This window comes from Sylvia atricapilla, chromosome 1 (assembly GCF_009819655.1).
Source record: "Sylvia atricapilla isolate bSylAtr1 chromosome 1, bSylAtr1.pri, whole genome shotgun sequence".
NCBI lineage: Eukaryota > Metazoa > Chordata > Aves > Passeriformes > Sylviidae > Sylvia > Sylvia atricapilla.
Genome location: NC_089140.1, coordinates 71550620 through 71569670, shown reverse-complemented (window position 1 = coordinate 71569670; position 19051 = coordinate 71550620). Strand labels below are relative to the sequence as shown.

The 19051-nt window shown below is 41.7% G+C and overlaps 1 protein-coding gene and 1 long non-coding RNA gene across 3 annotated transcripts in view; one reads left to right on the top strand and one right to left on the bottom strand.

Annotated features, from left to right (window-relative positions):
* LOC136365611 (uncharacterized) overlaps positions 1-19051 on the top strand; it is a 671431-nt gene that overhangs the window by 288789 nt on the left and 363591 nt on the right. The gene's annotated exons all lie outside the window — the stretch shown is intronic.
* The window catches only part of DROSHA (drosha ribonuclease III), a 75511-nt gene that overhangs the window by 2006 nt on the left and 54454 nt on the right, over positions 1-19051 (bottom strand). For both annotated transcript variants that reach the window (XM_066326173.1, XM_066326182.1), the window contains 8 exons: positions 18234-18278; positions 15329-15486; positions 13642-13747; positions 5532-5673; positions 4483-4565; positions 4266-4369; positions 2166-2258; positions 1328-1374 (listed from right to left, as the gene is read on the bottom strand). In XM_066326173.1, the coding sequence (XP_066182270.1) occupies positions 1328-1374; positions 2166-2258; positions 4266-4369; positions 4483-4565; positions 5532-5673; positions 13642-13747; positions 15329-15486; positions 18234-18278 (778 nt within the window). The remainder of the gene's footprint in view (positions 1-1327; positions 1375-2165; positions 2259-4265; positions 4370-4482; positions 4566-5531; positions 5674-13641; positions 13748-15328; positions 15487-18233; positions 18279-19051) is intronic.

The window sequence follows — 19051 nt, the reverse complement described above, 5'->3', positions numbered from 1 at the left end:
AGGAAACTCATGTAATAAATTCATCATGGCTATCATATAAATAGGTATATGAAAACCATTTTTACGAGAAGTTAACTATTTATGCATTAAAAAACCCAAGAAACAAACCAAACCACTGCAGAACAGGGGCCCTTAAGGGTTGTATAACTTCCTCCCGAAAGAAAATTAAAACTTGATTGGCAAGGCACAGAGAAACTAACTTGAAAGTTGGCTCCGTTTTGAATTAAAGGGCAGCAGGAGCACAGACCTCTAGAGTTCTGTGGTATTTAAACAAATATATATGTCAGAAGAGAGCTGTGAAGTCCTTGGATTGATAGGCCATGAAACTCACAACTCTCTCGAGTGGTGATACTGTCACAAGAAAATTCACTCGAAGAAAACTTCAGTAACATCTTGCAGAGAAGGGAAGTTACATTTTTCTACTTGTCAAATTTACTGGTGGTGTGAGAAGTATATGCTTAGCAGATGGATATAAAAACATATCTGAACTACACGATTTATTGCCTCCTGAAATTTTAAGCTCTTGAATTTCCACATGCAGAGATAACAGATTAAAAACCTTTGACATCTGAGGAACTGCATGTGTTTCCTTTGAATGAAATGCAAAAAATGGACTCCCCATGTTCTTCTCAACAGAGAATTCCTGCTGCACGAAATCCTTGTTATCTATTTGTTTACAAGTCACCCACACCTGGCACTTTAACCCAACCGACCAAAGTTATTTCATATAAGAAGCTTGCCCACACTCATTCTTATCTGAGACTACATTTAAATGAAGGACAGCTCCCATGCTGGCTATGCAGCACATAATTTAGAGAGATGTATATACAGATCTCTCAATCTGCCGCTGATATTAGTCCTCCTTCACAGCTAAAGATCTATTTAAATTGTTGAGGATCTGCCTCTTAGATTTTAAGCTAGTCTACTGATAACCTGAGATCAAATTTTATTTCCTAAGGTTGCACTTTCCTCCTCCCCTGAATTAAAGGGTGAGACAACCCAAGGAGCATCAGAGACTATGCAGTCTTATCTCACTGCACGCATAAGCATAGAAAACCACAGCGAAACTTTATTGCACAGGGTTCCCTTAAAGTTGCATCCTCTGTAGCTGATCAGCTCTCGTTAAATACCTGTTGGGATCACATCAATTTCAGCTGCTACAAAACTGTCTTGAAAGCACTAAGAGGAAAACCTGCTGCTTAGAAGCTGAGAGCACTTAGCATATGTGCTCTGTTCAAAACTCATCCCCCACAAAATCTGCACCTTGTCTCACTAAAGAACAAGGAAATAAACTTTGAATTAATCCCCTGTTGCCCAAACATCTTACATTTTTCAAGTGCGTCCATTGCAGCTCCCATTTCTGCTTGCTGAATACTGTGAAAGCCAAACAAAAACATGTTACGAGATCTAAGCTGTACAGAATAAACTAAAGTTTCTGACAAAGTGAAGCACTAGTTGCTCTTTTGTAATGAAACTTTCTGGATAACCAGCAGCTAGTAATTCCCAGAGTGTGTGATATATCAGCCTTTCCATAAATATGTGAGCAATAGTACTACAGCTCCAGTAGAATATTTCTTAACTTAGATCAATAACAATAACAAAATATTCCAGTCATTCTTCACTAAAGCATATGATTTTACTCGAAAGAAAAAAGCAACAAAATCACAGATGTGTGAATGTTAAAAGAAAAATGGTATTTTTATAACCACCACCAGATTTGGTAGCATAAAATGAGGTTTTTGGGATTCATGGTAGAAGTCTTTGAACCCTTAAAATCATTCCAAAATGCCTAGAAGTAGTAACCTCAGGAAAAAAAAAAAAAGGCATAATAATGTGGCACTCTTAACTTGCCAGTGTAAATTGCATGGTAATCCAGTAGCAAATACCAAGACAAAGACACTGTTTCCTAGAAGCTGTTCTGCAGTTTCTAGTCTGAGAGCCACAAAGAGTTAGCACTGCCAGCCACTTTGAAGGCACGTTCACCAAAAGAAGCTTAAGATCCAAAATTATACCAACACAGAACCCTTCAGGAATTCCTGAAGCAGAGAAGTTTGAAGATGGCCCTACAGTTTTCCTTTTCCAAGGCAGACCATACAATGGTCTATCTCCAGTCATTTTGGACACCAGCACACTCTTAACAACATGTGATTAATTTTTTACTATACCTTGGACCTTTACCACATCCTATTCTTTCCCCTTTGAAGTAAACAGCTACTGTGTATGTCCTGGCATGAGAAGGTCCCACTGTCTGCAAGGTCCTGAAAGAAGAAATATTTTATTCATGCAGGGGAGTTTTAAAACACAGAATCTGTTCGAGGCACATAGATCACCAGGCTTTCAGTCTGGTCAATACATATAGTGCAATTAATACAAAATATAGAGCAAGGTTTAAAGGATGTCTGTATAGATCACACCAACCCAGAGCTTACCGGAACAGTATTTATATCGATCATGTTTATTACTCCAGGCTCACTCAGGAGCACCACATGAAAATTAAAACCTTATTTAACCTATAAGCAAAAATGCAAACTGTAATGTTAAGTGTTCAAACACTCCAAAAACACTTGCAATAAAGTAATAAATTATGCAGAGCTGTGCAATTGCAAATAAACACACCCATACAACTGTGCGTGCATTAGAAGTTTAGTGCCTGAGATTCTTGCAGGTAGCAAGATTTTACAAGGACTTTATATTAGACATGGTTGCTCTCTACAGTGAATTATCACAGCACAAAGAAATTTCTCATCAGCTTTGAAAAGTTAGTTTGCCACAAAACAAACTTTCCATCTGACCTAAAGTCTAGGACATACATCAACAACCATCTAAAAGAGAAAAGGCAATTCCCTAGATGTGCAATGAATTGCTTCTTTTGCAGTTTCTTACTGCTGTCCCAAATCTCTCCTCACTTTCAGATCAAGTTTTGTCCGCTACCTTGTTTCTTTTTAGAAGCAACAAGAATTTCACATCAATTTTTAAAGTATCTAACTAAGTACTCTATCTCTCCTTGCACTGTGACAAGAGCAAATAAAACCTACCCTAAATTTAAAAGCAAGAGTACTGACTGCAGTGAAACAGATAATCCCAAGAAAAGAAATTTAACAAGATAATAGAAAGATAACAGCATATTACTAGGTCTGAGCTGTACTATAAAAATCAATTTATCATCACAGCAAAACAAAACAAACATTTGGTACTTGATACTAAGTGGTTTTTACAAAAACAGGAAATTGTTTTTTATTGAATTCATCCCCCTCACTCAAGACAAAGCCCTGAACCCTCACACAGAGCCACAGAGGAGTCAGACCTGCACAGCACTGGCTGCAGTGTTCAGGGGATGGCACTTCTGAAGTGCAGCATGTTTCACCATCACTGAACTGCTACGTTGCATTGGAAACCTTAATTCAGTACCTGTGACAAAGGCACTCACACTTTCATTCTTTGTATCTTTGTGATATAATAATCCCAACAACACAAGCCTTAAATTTTCATAGCCTTAATCTCTTCTTTCGGGGCTAGCATTGCACCCTTTCCTACATTAACTGAATGGATATGGATGTAATATACAGCCTAAGGTTTATTATTTATTATCATTTTGAAGCAGCTATTACACTATTTAGCTACTGGAAGTGAAAAGGGAGATCTATCCCATCCAGCTTCTGGTATCCAACCGGGGTGTACAAGTTAAAAGGTCCACTGCCCTGAGCTCTTTGTCACTAAACATGGGAACATTTGTGAGCTAAAGTGTACAGCAAAAATGTACAAAACTTGTGCTGCCCTTCAGTGCCTGCCTGTGGATGAGAAACAGTGCCCATAATGTTGAGGTGTACCATCAGGCATTATTATGTTTGCATAATAATATCAAGAAACATCATCTGTTACTGAGAACAGAAAGGAGATATCTTGACCTCGAAACAAAACAGCCATTTGCTTAACTCTTTTCTTTTAATACCGCCATTCCTTACATTAAAAGAAAAACAAATAAAGAATTATGCCAATTAAACACTCCAAAATAAAAGCTGTATTTTCCCCTTACAACTGTAAAGGTAAAATGCTTAACTGTTCCTGGTAACTGTTCCTTGTAATGGATTATACACCTAAACCTTAGAAAACAGTATTTTCCATTTTCAGGCAAAGAGAGAGTCGAGGGCTTGGATAATGACAATAAAAACAAACTATGGGGAAAATGTAGGGTGACTGATCACATCTTGCTCCACATACAAGGAAGAGTTACAATTAGCTGGGGACCATAAGATGCCTGGTCTTACTTGTAAAGAGGAATGTCCGGCTCCTTTCCTTCTGTCCTCAGAGTCAAGCAGCACTGCTGAAGCTGAGATTTAGGATCATTCCAATCTTGATTTAAAATAAACTCCTGCAGGAAGTCCACAAAGATGCTTTTATGATTGAGAGACTGTAGTAAGAGTTTCAAATGCCACAGTGTGTTAAAACAGAGTGGCAGGAAAGTAGGAAACTGACTGATCTTACCTTTAGCCGTGGAAAAAAGCAAACATTCATGAAAGTGTGAACATATTCCAAATCTTTATCAATGTACAAGGCAGCAATAAAGGCTGGGGGGAAAAAAAAAGCTACTGTCACTCATCCATGGAGAGCATTATTGGCTTGCACTTTTAGAAACAAGTATCTTTGAGTACTTTAAAGCCATATTCAATTACATTTCAGAGCAGTGATCTGATGAGGGTATTATCCTGCATACTTGGGGAAAAAAAAAAATCAAGTTGACCAAGAGATTAAGTGATTTACCCAAATCCACCCAGTCATTTAAAGTCCTAGAAACAACACTCTGCTCCTAATCTCACATTTTAACCAGGAGACCATGAATACATACAAATAAATCCCTACTGGGTACCATAAAATAATTTAGATATAAATCACTCTTGTTTGTGTGCCATTTCCATTTGTTTACAGGATTTTGCAAAAGCCAAGTGGTCTGAATGGCTTGCAAAATACATCAAAATATACAGGATAGGGATTACCTTTCTGTGCAGAATATTTATTTTCCATTTCATGGGAAAGTAGGTAGCACAAACTTCCAAAAATCAACTAAAAAATAATTTCCTTTCCATGTAGCCATCCCCTCTTGTGGAGTGACTATTTTAAAATCTCTTCAAATGCAGACAAATGAACCAGAGAAATATTCACTTGCTGAAGGAACTATTTTGTCTTACCAGAGTGTCAAGAACATACTAATTAAACACTGAAACTGCCGTTAAATAGCTCAACTCAGATTATAAACTTTGACTTTGAAGACTTGCTTTTGACCTGGTCATCTCGACTCCTCAATTTCTAAGCCTTCAACTTTCTGTCTGCAATTACGCCTCCTTCACACTTTTATACATACTTCAAAAATGTAGGCTAGTCTTCAAATATCTGGCTTTCAGAGGTAGGGCATACTTCATTTGGAAACCTGAACATACCTTTTTAATAGTGATTTAGAGGATTTCTAATTGCTTTCTTAAACAAGCCCCAAGGAAAAGGAAGTCATTAAGTACTAAGTTATAACCAGATCAACTTACATTCCAAGAGATCAGCCAAAGTCTTAGTTCGAAGAGTTACAGGTCTTTTTGTCTTGTCATTAGTGATGGCAAACTCTTGCATGCCCAGCTCTTCTGCCACCTTAGCCTGGGTCCTGTTGTTCACCAAAGAACTTCTCAACAGCTGCAAAAGAAAGAGGTTCTTTTAGTAACATTTATAGTAACATAGTACTATAGTACTGTTACTATAAATACATAGTAACAATTACTATAAATACACAGTAACTATAAGTACATAGTAACAATTACCAATAACAAACTACAAAACCTAAAGAAGAACTGATGAGATAGTTACTTTTGTCCTTGAGTTTTTTTTACTTCTCTCAGTTTACTGACATTTTCATTCAGGACATCTCAAGTGACTTATATAGACACACTCTGTCACTCTTTCTACCGGTGATTTTTCCTTCTGTTTCAATTCTTCTCACCAATCTTTACATATTCTTTGGACACATTACTTCTGCATATATGTCATGCATATAAAATGCTTGTTTGTGGGTGTCCTTGAAATTATGTACCGTCTCTTCATGAGTCCTGTACTTTCTCAGCTAATCTGCAGTTTCCTAGTTTTGGTAATACACTGGTGTATATACTTTTCCCACATTAAGTGAAAGTAAACAATATTCTGGAGTCCACGGAACAGTCCCCAGTGTTCACCAAATAATAAATAAATAGGTGGTGACTGAAACAAATACACATTAAAGCAAGATAGTTCAGTGTTTCAGAATGAGCGGATGAGGAAGCTGCTCCATTCCTTTGGCCAGAGGAAAAAAAATATACAGATGGACAGCCTGTATGTACTATTTGCTCTGCTAGAAGGCAGCACAGTTGAGCCAAGGCATCCTAGACACAGATCTGCCCAAACACCTTCCATATATGACAATGTCCAGGATGTGTCATGAAAATACTTAACCTTGGCTCCAGACAGATTACTTAAACATAGAGCTCCAACAAAGGCACTGAGCTCCCACACAGCTAAAAGGAGTGTTTTGGAATTTTAGGGAGAATTTCTGAACCTTTGGCAAGGTCAGCATTTTTCCTCCTTGTTTGCTTTTTTGCTTTAAATGGAACAGCATTAAAGAAGTCAGGGCTACTGTAGGAGGTAGGGGTGAGAGGTAAAGAATGCCTCTCTTTTCCACAGTTTATGTGCAATCTAGAGTTGAGAAACTGCACACACATTTTTTCTTCTCTTTGTCTTCCAGATCACATTTGCTCAGCTTATTAGATACAAGTTATATGCTACCTGGCTCCAGCACGTCAACTGAGCTTAAGAAAAATCAAGATTTATTTGCTGCACTTATACTTCATCTCTCAGAACAGATGAATAAAGAACAGTATGTTCGTAATTTGTTTGTCAATGATGTATGAAGCAGATACTCACAACCTGATCTTTGTAAACTAGGCAAACTGCAGATAGCATTACCTGCCTCCCTAACCTTTGTTTAAACTCATTTATTACTTGTTCCTTTTCAAAATTCTTTTTCTTTATGCCCTTAAGATAAATAAACTATACTTTCCTCAACATTATCCTAAATACCCTAAGTACAATATCCTACTATCTAACCTATGAGAGAGAAATGCAGTGTCCCATGACAAAAATATGCTTCTTGAAATGGGAGAGGAAGGATTTATTTTGCTGTGTTTGCAGGCTGTTTATTTTGATGGGACCCATAATCATGATTAGTATAAAAGAAAAAGCAACATATACACTACCCAGCGAATTAGAGATAGAAAAAAACCCCAGTTATCCTCTTAGCACTGTAGTTGTCAACTTGCTCTGTATTAGAATTCACTCCCTCTACAAGTGTGATCGGGCAAGAAACTCAATTACTCTAAATGATACAGAGAAAATACAGTCCCTGTGCCTTTCCAGCAGCTTTTTTAGAGTTAGTCTCTACACTGGTAGCATACAACCTGCATCACTTGTGGTTAGATAGGGACAGGCGGCCGGAAGATCTCGGACTGTAACGGTGAGGAAGAGAGCAAGCCCCATCCCCCTCTCGAGATAAGCTACCCCTGAAAGGAATGTAGACCCTCTACTAACATGTGCCAGTACTTTTCCACTCCAACTACTAACCCAGGAGGTGTGGCAATATCCTGTTTGACGTAGTAGTAGATAAGAGGTATAAAACCTGAACCTTTTACTTAATAAACGTCTTTTGTAACCGTCTGCCATATTGGTACCATGCGTCTGTTACAAGACCCGACCCACTCATGAAAGTAAAGTGGAGGTCGTGCTGTATGCCTAGATACCAGAGCCTCCACTGTGGCAGAAACAGCGAACTGCTACAAGTGGTGCCGTAAACCCGGGAACGATTACCTCGGAGGACGGGAGCTACGCTTTGGAAAGGCACAGCGGGTAGGAGTCGGCCGGTCCGAACTCCTGAGGAGGAGAAGGAAAAGGGGGACGCCCCAAAGGACCCCGCGGGAAACATGGACCCCGTGAAGCTGGTCATGAGTAAATTAGCAACCCACTCGGGAATTGCGTGGGACAAAAAAGATTTATTTCTTGCTATTGCAAGGTTAACGGATCTAGGCGCGATTTCACGCCCTATAGACATATTAAATTCAGAGGGGTGGGAGAAATATACAGTTGCCCTGGCGGAAGATACAAAAGCCACCGGCAGCGGAAAAGTTTTAAAAGCATGGGGAAAAGTTGAAAAAGTGTTGCGAAAAGCAATGGAAGAACAGGAGGCTTGGAACGCTGCAAAAACGTGTTTATTCACGGCTAAGCAGCCGGGGAGAGGGGACCGAGGGGGCGCAGGACCCTCCGGAGAAGCCCCGGAAGAGACGGGGGGGGGGCGCAGTGCAGCAGAGACCCCAGGGGAAAAGCGGGAGTCAGACGCCTCATCCCCCTCCACAAATACATGCATAAAAGCCGCGGAGCACGCGGAAAAACCCCGGGTCCCCCCGCGAGAGCCCCCAGATCCGAACACCCCCGAAAAAACCGCGGCTTTCCCGATAGTCCCTCCTTGCCGCGATCAGGGTCCGAGCGGCGGCATGGCGCTAGGACCGGCGGCGGCGCCGCCCGCGCGGAGCGGCGGCTCCCCGGCACGGTCCGAAACGGCGGTCTCCCCGGGTGCGGAGACGCGGCGCGGCCGCGCGGAGGAATGTACGCGGCTCGTTTGGGAAGAACTCGCGCGGCAGGCAAGAGACGCCGAGAGATTGGCTATCGCCGCGGAGGGCATACACCCCCCGCCATATGGCCAATATGGCGCCGACGGTCCGGCGCGGGGGCGGGGCGACCAATCGCCGCTACCCCCCCCGCCATGTGGCCAAGATGGCGCCGACCACGTGGAGCGCGAGCGGGGGAGGGCGCCACGTGGCGATGCGAACCCGGAAGTGCAAAACGCCGCGACCGAGCATGCGTGGGGGGTCGGAGGAATTCCGGAGCCACCGACCTACATGGCGCATGTGCAGGAGAGCGGGGGGGGGCGAACACGCGGACAAGGTCCCTTACCGGTGTCATCTACCAGACGCGGGGACGAGCAAAAAGGGGGAACGTGGGACAACCCCCGCGAGAGGCGCCGGCGTCACCCCCGGTCGGAAGGGGGGGGCCGGGCGCGGGAGGCGGAATGGAGTCAAAGCAGAGGGAACATCCGAGCCCACCCGCGGAAGGCGGAACGGGGGCGGAGTCCGGGGAAAAAGCATAGCAAACCGGAAGCTTACCACCAGTTCACTTCCGATACGGAAGGAAGTTACAACTCCACGGCGAGCTCTACAGAGGGCTCCGAGTCCGATTCGGAAACGGAGATAACAGATTTTATAAAGTTTTCAGCGAAACCGAGCAAAGCTTTTAACAATGTAAAGGAACAAACTCAGTGCAAACTAACCGATTTAAGTTTGTTGCCAGAGGAACGAGACGCACCACCAAGCCGTCAGAAAGCACCAGAGAAACCCACGCGGGCGAGATCCAAGCACCAACGATATGCCTGTGTGATTTTGTTGCTGGGGTTTGTCGCCAGAGGACAAGCCAGCTCAGAATTCTACCCACATCAGCCATTCAGGTGGGTCATGAGACATCTTACCAGTGGTAAGGTGCTCAGAGACATCACCACACCAAACAGTCCATCCTTCGTGCTTCGTATTATCGATTTGTTTCCAGGACAACCAAAGGTAGACCCTTATTCTCCATTTTCATCACACACATACCTATCCTATTGGTGCCCAGCTTCAAACGCAGGAAAAAGCTATTGTAATAACCCCGGCTGGGGATATTGCGGACATTGGGGATGTGAGACCATTGTAACAGACGCCAGGCCGTCAGGGCCTGGGTGGGACCCACAAGAACCTGACAAATTCCTGCAATTCACCTGGGCACCCGCAGGTTGTAAAACACCTCTCTCTGTACACGGGAATTCCTATCGATATAGCTACAAGATCCCAAAAATCCGAAAGTGCATATACTATAACATGACAGTTTTGCAACCCACTCATCCTAGCTGGACGGTGGGCAAAACCTGGACAGTGGTCCTTCAAGGGTCAAAAAAGTGGGTGAACGTGCAAATTACCAAGTCTCAACCCTCAGAACCCAGAGCTGTGGGGCCCAACAAGATAATTAAAAGCACACAGACAAAGAGAAATATGACTTACCCTAGGGCTGCACCTACGGGTGTCAGCAGAACCCCAACTAGTGATGCAGAAGCCTTTCAGATGGACAAATTAGCTAGGTCAGATCCCGATCCAATCTTTCGTATGTTAGAAGCTACCTTCCTATCCCTGAACGAATCTAACCCTAACCTAACCAATTCCTGTTGGCTTTGTTATGATGTCCAACCACCTTTTTATGAAGGAGTTGCTTTAAACACCCCATTCAGTTACTCAGCCGCTGATGCACCCCAGCAGTGCCGATGGGACACACCTCGCAGAGGGATCACCCTAAGCCAGGTCTCAGGCCGAGGCAAATGCTTTGGTAATGCAACCCTGGCTGAGCGAAAAGGGAATGTCTGTACCAGAGTTGTAAAGCCTAACAGAAAGAATAACAAGTGGGTAATACCTGCTACATCGGCAATGTGGGTTTGTCAGAGGTCCGGAGTAAGTCCGTGTGTATCTCTTCCCAAGTTTGATGATTCTAACGATTTCTGTGTCCAAGTTCTGATTGTTCCTAGAGTCCTGTACCACTCAGAGGAAGAAATGTACAGCCTTCTCGAAGAATCCAACAGGCTCCACAAAAGAGAGATATTGACAGGTGTTACCATCGCAATGCTACTCGGCTTAGGAGCAGCCGGCACAGCGACAGGTGTCTCAGCCCTGGCAACACAACACCAGGGTCTGTCTCAGCTGCAAATAACTATAGATGAGGACCTGCAGAGGATCGAGAAGTCCATTTCCTACTTGGAGAAGTCAGTCTCTTCACTCTCAGAAGTGGTTCTACAAAACAGGCGTGGACTGGATCTTTTGTTCATGCAGCAGGGAGGCCTGTGTGCAGCCTTGAAAGAGGAATGCTGCTTCTATGCAGACCACACCGGAGTCGTAAGAGACTCCATGGCCGAACTCCGAAACAGACTGGCTCAGAGACAGAAAGATAGGGAAGCTCAGCAAGGCTGGTTCGAATCCTGGTTTAACCAATCCCCATGGTTAACCACTTTAATTTCCACCTTGGTAGGCCCATTGGCAATGCTACTTCTAACTGTTACCTTCGGACCATGCCTGCTGAACAAGATAGTTTCATTTGTCAAAGCTCGCCTAGATCAGACTAACATTCTGTTCATAGGCCAACATGAGATGCTGTGAATTTAAAATTGCCAGTCACAAGATTTCCAAACTTGCCTGGCAAAAATTTACTCAAGTTTCCAAACTCCTTTTTCCCTTATTAAGTCCTAACCTTCTACCTCATTTAGTGCCTATATCTATATATATATATGCGTATAACTACCTCGTTCTTTTGTGAGAGAGGGGGGGGAGATGTGGTTAGATAGGGACAGGCGGCCGGAAGATCTCGGACTGTAACGGTGAGGAAGAGAGCAAGCCCCATCCCCCTCTCGAGATAAGCTACCCCTGAAAGGAATGTAGACCCTCTACTAACATGTGCCAGTACTTTTCCACTCCAACTACTAACCCAGGAGGTGTGGCAATATCCTGTTTGACGTAGTAGTAGATAAGAGGTATAAAACCTGAACCTTTTACTTAATAAACGTCTTTTGTAACCGTCTGCCATATTGGTACCATGCGTCTGTTACAAGACCCGACCCACTCATGAAAGTAAAGTGGAGGTCGTGCTGTATGCCTAGATACCAGAGCCTCCACTGTGGCAGAAACAGCGAACTGCTACAATCACTGCAGATGCTGTGACACATGAGATGCTCAGCTGGAGTTTGACTCTAATTACAAAGCCGTATTTTTCCTAATTCTTCCATCTTCACCCAACCCAGTGAAGATGTATCCATAATCCAGTCCTGGAGAAGTTGTATCTTCCAACATCCAACAAAATGTCAACTTCTTTTCCGGTACATTATTTGGCTATCTCCAAGTATGTAGGTGAGACTATGTTCTCCTTTCTTTTTCCTTAAATATAGTTAATGTACAGACAGCTCTCCAAAAGCAACCACTCCACACTGGGAAGCCACTGCATTGCCAGTCAAGTGGAATCCTTGACCAAAATTGCCCTTAACACAACACACACCATTTAGCTGATGTTCTACTATTACTTCAAATTTAAGAATGTTCCAAGATGACAGGAAAGAGCTTAGTGTTTGCTGTTTCTCTTCATATTCAACTTTATCAATCTCCTTTCTCATGTCTCATTTCATTTGTCATCAAATTTAAAAACATTTTAAGATCATTTTCTTTTTCTCTATATGCACATCTCCAGAGTTCAAATTTTATTGTAGGCCATTGCCTGCTTCTTCAAATCTTTATGTGCTTTCAGCATCCACCCCATTAAAACTTTGCAGTTTTGTCTAAAAACTGAAGTGTGTATCTTGTGCTTTCCAACTCACTAATCATTACACTAAGTTACAAAAAGACAATGTTCTGAGAATTTACACCCATTAACAGCAACATTTCATGTCCTCCTGGCCAAAAAGTTCTTGCAAGAGTTATAAAACTATGGATGCCTACATTCTTAAAAGTCACGTAGAAAGCAAAAATCCCCACCCGGCTTTATGTCCTGTCTCCTGAATGGTGCAGAAGAATCCATACAAATGTAACTGAAACTTAAGAAACAGTGAAGAAAAACTCAAGTTACTTTTAGTCACAGCATGTAATTTTTTTTTTTTTGTCTTGTAAAAAGCTTTAGCCCAAAAGACTCAAGAATCATATTCTTGATAACACATTGCCTGCTGAAGATTTAGCATTATCATCCCTTTACTGATCTGAGGAAACCACTCTAAAATTGGGCTGCTTTCTAATTTTAACTAGAAAACTTGACTCACATTCCTGACACATGTATTGCTTTGCTGTTCAAGTAAACTAAAAAAATTTAGTAAGCCCAAGAAAATTTATTTGCAATGCCACAACTCTCCAGACATAGAGCTAAATTAATCAATCAGGAAAAAAACTACTTTTACTATCACACTGTGTTTAAAGTACTGTAAATTGTTGAAAGATCCCCAAACTCAGTTGTTCAAAGCCCAGATAAGAGACACTAAAAGGCTATAGCAATCAACAGATGACTATAACTATAGTAAAATTAAATTCAAAAGCTACCCCAGGAACTCCAGATTGAAGAAAAGAAGAAAGAAAACCAGACCAAAATAAATTGTAAAATCTTTTTATCAGCATGTATAACCCTGCCTATATTTATGTTCAACAGGCTAGAAGTCAGGAATAAATAAAAGTCACGTGATATATCTATTAAGACACCCATCTTTAAACAAGAACTAGACTTGGCCCTCAATTTCATCGCTGTCATCTTCAAAATTTTTGATCCATTTCACAGACTGAACAGAAATTATTGCAGTGAGCTCATAAATCACCATTTTCTATCCATTGCAGTGCTCATGACTTAAAATTAACAAAGCCTAATTAAGAGCAGTGGTTGCTGAGGCTTCTTTTATTAATCAAACTCAGAACAATTCACTGGCTGCTTTGATAATTTCAGTCTCCATCCCACCCTTGTGCTGATGGAGAATATGATTGATGGCAGTCTCACCGTTAAGTGCCCTTCATGATGATCAGGGAAATGTATGAATAAATACTCTGTGGCTACCAACTGCATTATGGAGTCACCCAGGAATTCCATCCTCTGGTTGTGGCCTCTGAAAAATGAGACATCAATGCAGCAAAATCAATAAGCACTCAGCGAGGAATAAACCAAAACCAGCATGCACACACAAATGAAAATGAAGAGTGATCTGAAAGGGAGACTTGCTCATTTCCAAACACATTTAAGACAATTTTTCAGTGTTAATCAGGTGAGATGAAAACACAGCTCATTACTGTAGTAATACCAACTTACAGGCGAAAAGCAAATGGGGATAGCTACAAATAAATGCAATCATTAGATTACAGATCACAGACTAAATGACGGAGAAGAGCAGTTGACATCAAATCTGTAATGGGATAAGATCCCTGCCTCAAACTTGTTTCAAGGAAATGAACTAATGAATGCAGTGACTTCAACAGAGAAAAATGTCTGTCCATTCACAAGAAAGAAAAGGATCAGGGTTTAAATTCATACAAGATCCTGGAGAGGGTAACCACTGACATGAAGTTTAACAAGGGGAAGTGCCAGATTCTCTGTCTAGGAGAACCCCAGCTGTGTGTATAGAGTGAGGAATGAGAGGCTGGAGAGCAGCACTGTGGAAACAGACCTGAGGGTCCTGGTTAATGGCAAGTTGAACATGAGCCAGCAGTGGCTTGGCAGCCAGGAGGGTCAAGTGTGTCCTGGGTACATCACGCACAGCATGGCCAGCCCAGCAAGGGAGGGGTTTGTCCTGCTCTGCTCTGCTCTGGGGTGGCTTCACTTGGTGAAGTGCTGGGGGCAGGTTTGGGTGACACAATATAAAGACAACATTAAGTTGTTCAAGAGCAAGTCCAATGGCAAGTGTGATGGTAAAAGGTCTTGAAGGGAAGCCACGTGAGGAGCAGCTGAGATCACTGTTCAGCCCGGAGGACACTGAGGGGAGACCTCACTGCAGAGGGGAATGGAGGGCAGGTACCGATCTCTTCACTTTCATGACCAGTGACAGGGCTCAAGGAAACAGCATGAAGCTGAGTCAGGAGAGGTTTATGCTGGCTCTCAGAAAGAGGTTTTTCACCCAGAGGGTGGTTTAATACTGGAAAGGCTCCCCAGGTAAGTAGTCCCAGCACCAAGCCTGTCTGAGTTCAGGAAGTGTGTGGACAACACTCTCAGGCACATGGTGTGATTCCTGTCCTATCCAGGGCGAGGAGTTGGACTTGATCCTGATGAGTCCCTCCCAACTCAGCATACTCTATAATACTGTTTGCTTGAAAACAGGGCCTGGCAGCTTTGCAAGCAACAGAAACAAGGGCTGTGCTTGGATCAAAGAGCTTAATTTTACTTCTTTGCTTTTCTCTGCCCACATGTACCTCCAGGTATGTTTTGCTATGGTCTCAGGAGTGATGTACAAATATCAGTTATTCAGAAAGCTCAAAATAAACACCAGGATAGGTCTCTAACACCTTCTACAGTCTTTCCCAAGGTATTTGCTACAGACTGCTGTCAGAGACGGCAAACTGAGCCAGGCAGGCTTGTGAACATAGCTGCTCTATTCCAGGAAATTAATGTAACATAGTTTGTTTACAGACTAGGCAATCTGGAATACTCCAAGAGAAGGGCCAACAGAGCTCCATGAGGACTCTTGCCATGTACTCACAGAGTGAGATGGTTAAAGCCTACTGTCCTCAGAGTGAATGCACGTGCTAGAAGGCGAACATGAGTAAAGATGACTCCAATTGCCTCTTCAAACTCCGTAAGCTTTTGAAGAACTGGAGAGGTCTCAATGAGTTGCCTGTCAGTATTGGACTCCTGCAGCTGCAAGAAAAAGGAAGTGTTAGTGATGACCAACTCAAACTGCTGCAAAAATTTTCAGAGAAAAGCAAGCCTTTTCTAAATCAAGGGCAAATACAATGAACAAGTTCCGTGGACAGCTGAACTGAGAAAATCAAGTTTGCTCTGCCTTTTTGTCTAAGATAATTACCACTCAAGAGATGAGCTCTGATGTATGCTTTTTTAATAGCTGAGACATTTAAACACATCACTTGCATGTCTCTACATGTGGATGCATTGCAGCATAATACAAACTTCCACAAAACATGTACAATTGTACATTTCTGCATTTTCTAACATTATCACACTGTTTGCAACTGAGCAACGGATTCAGAAATTACTAGAATTGGGCTGCCAGACTGACAGCATGTCAAGACGAGACAAAACCCAAATGAATTTCTCCCACTTTCCTTAAGTATCAAAAATCAAGAATAAATACTTTGAATATGAAATTCAAGAGGGCACACTAACACAAGGAAATTAAAATGATTGTTTTGGGTCAATATCTTTTCTTATCAGTTTTTTTTCTGATGTCCTTGATGTGATGACACTGTTAAATGTCTTTGCGGAGCTGAGAAATGGCTTAACCATCTCCTCCACTCATTCTGAGCATTTCTGTAATGCCTTAGAGGAGGAATTATCCAGAAGAGGATGCCTAAAAAAATTAAGAATAATCATCGCTTTTTAAACTGGCATTGAGATAACTTTTGGTTTGTTGTCTGCCCCTTTTCTATTAATTGATTACATTCAATTTGTCTTTCTTCTCTACTGAGCCTTCAGTTCACACCTTCATAGAGCTACATACCCTCGCACCAAAATCCCACACTTGGGTTATAGTCATCATTTTGGAGTTCAGCTGCATGTGGAGCTGAAACGGCTTTTTGCTTCCTCATGCACAGCCCTTTCTATTTACCTACACAGAATTCCTTCTTTAAACTCCACAGTGAGTCACCCTTGCATTCTCACAACCAGAGTGCAATTCTTCAGTCTGCTGTTGTCCCTGCTACCTGAAATAATTTGGTACTGTCAACAAACTGCCACCTCACTGCTCATCCTCTTCCCTAGGCTGTCAATGAGAACAGCCTCTACTTTAGCAAAGATCCCAAGGGAAATCTGCCAGAGATCACCATTCCTTGCAAGGTGTGGTCATTTCCCTCCTGTTCTCCATTTCTTATGTTTCAGCCATTCCTTTAAATCTGCTAAGGACTGACATTTTTCACTGGGGTTGCTTTTTTATTGCTTCTTAAAAAAAAGAAAAAAAAATTTAAAAGCCTTTCCTGACTGTCTTTCCAACAGCTCTGAGGAAACCCAGCAGGACAGCATCATTTGCATTATCACATGCTATTTTGTCTCCTAAAACTTCCCATACATCTGTGAGGCAGGACTTGTCTACATGCTGACGCTTTGATGACCACTAATTATTTTTAGAACGATTTCTACAGATTGGCTACCACCAAATACACAGAACTGAAGATCTGTGTATCTGTTATCTTACCCAGAGCTTTTTTATTTTTATTGATTTGGATCTTATTCCACATATTGTTACAGTGATTTTTAGTAGTTTTAAAAACGCCTTTTTCCAGGCTAGCTGTGCCAAAAGACCAGCCTGAACTGCCTGTGTTTCACCTACTGGCAAAACCCCCTAAGATGGTTTTGGGACGTGGAAGAAAACAATTTTCATCACACAAGTCAAGGTAGTAGTAAGAAATTATAAGCTTCCTACACAGACTGTTGCCAATATCTAAGCAGAGTGCAAGTCTTCTTTGTGAAAGCAGGGTTGAAAAGGTTAAAATCAAGTAAGAGAAAAGAAAGCAATTCAGAGGAAGAACAATCTTCTTTGGAACTGTGTGTGCCACCACACAGGACAGAGAGTGATGAATCTCAAAACGTTATCTTCCTATTGAGAGTATTTTGTATATTTACACACAGAGGGATGTGGTTGCAAAAATTCTTCACATGCACTGATTTGTTGCTGAAGATTTTGGCTGTGCATTCCCTGCTGTTCTTGCAGCACCCTTGCCCACTCCTGCTTGCACTGAGGACAAGGAGCTACAGGGCAGAGAGGTTCTGAGACTTGCACTATGTCTGCCCAAGAATTCAGTAAGGGAGAATGGGCTAGGATATGAATCTCCCAAATTCCAGCCTCATAAACTGACAGCCTGTGAACTTGTATCCTTTGATACATGGAGGCTAAGTTAGCCTTCAGACACCTCCATAATTTTAGTGTTTACATGGTATTAAAGTTACTGGAATCACTGAAACAACCACACTATCATTGCATGGGCACACACACACAAAATCGAAATAGAATCAAATTAAAACTTTCATGGCATTCAATTAATGTGCCTTCCTGCTATTAAGGTTTTAGTCTTAATTTCAGGTTAAGAAAAGATATTCATAGATTGTTTTTGCACCTTTTTCCTCCAACTTAGAGAAGACAAGAAGCTGTCAAAACATTACCTGTCATTTGATTTATTGTATAGGCACAGTTATATAACAAACATGAGCCAAGGAAAGGTGAATGCTTAACTCTCAGAGAGACAGAAACTCACTACTTATTTAAAAAAACCAAACCAACAAATCATAAACCAAGCACAAAGAAAAGCATATATATTCCCTTGGCTACTGTTTAGCACAATTTCTGAGACGCCATCACAATGGGAACCTATGGAAAAGCATCCCTGACAATAAAACAGAACTGTGAAATTTATTACAGAAAGGGATACACTTACTTGGAGTGGGTGTAGTGGATAATTAAGCCATACATCCCGCAGGTCCTGCAAACATTGAGAGATGCCTTTAATGCTCAAGGGAGTCATTTAACAAATTCCACAGCACTAAATAAAATGTCATTACTTGAAATACTGAACTATTTCAGATGCTGACTCTGCTTATTGCAAATTCAATAGTGCTGGCAAACTAATTTTTAAAATAGTGTATTTGCTGTTCAAACTGCCTGTAGTTCTCCCAATTAGCTTGTGTCAAAGAGGTGGAAAAATCCTTGAACCACATAAAAAGTGGTTAAAGGAAGAAAAAGATTTGTTTAAGCCTCAGGACTAACTTTATTTGCAAGTACTCCTCAGTAGCAAATTTGACTTCTCCAAAGGCAAGGACTGAAAAAGAAAGAAAAATCCACTTATTTTCTTCTATTTCATAAGGGCTTCCTTCACTACAGCCACTGAGCAACAAATAAACATTGAGTTACAATAGGCTTCCAAATACTTTTATTTCTAATAAGCTTTGTCATTTCACAGACTTAGAGGAAGGAAAGTAATACACAATTCATCCTCTTCACCACAGCCATGTGTGCTGTCCCAGCAGTGAGTACTTTCCCTCACCTTTATACACCACATGTTCTAGCTAACAGCCACCTAAGATACATCCTGATCTATTCCTGCACACTGTGCAATTGGGTAAATGCAGAATGAAACGTCCTCCTTTCTTTTTTCTCCCCAAATATATGTATTTAAAGCTTTTAGGGTAGGATGATTTAATTATGAAACAGAATAGGTGTTCGACATGTGCATTGTTCCCTCAGTGCCTGACTCCT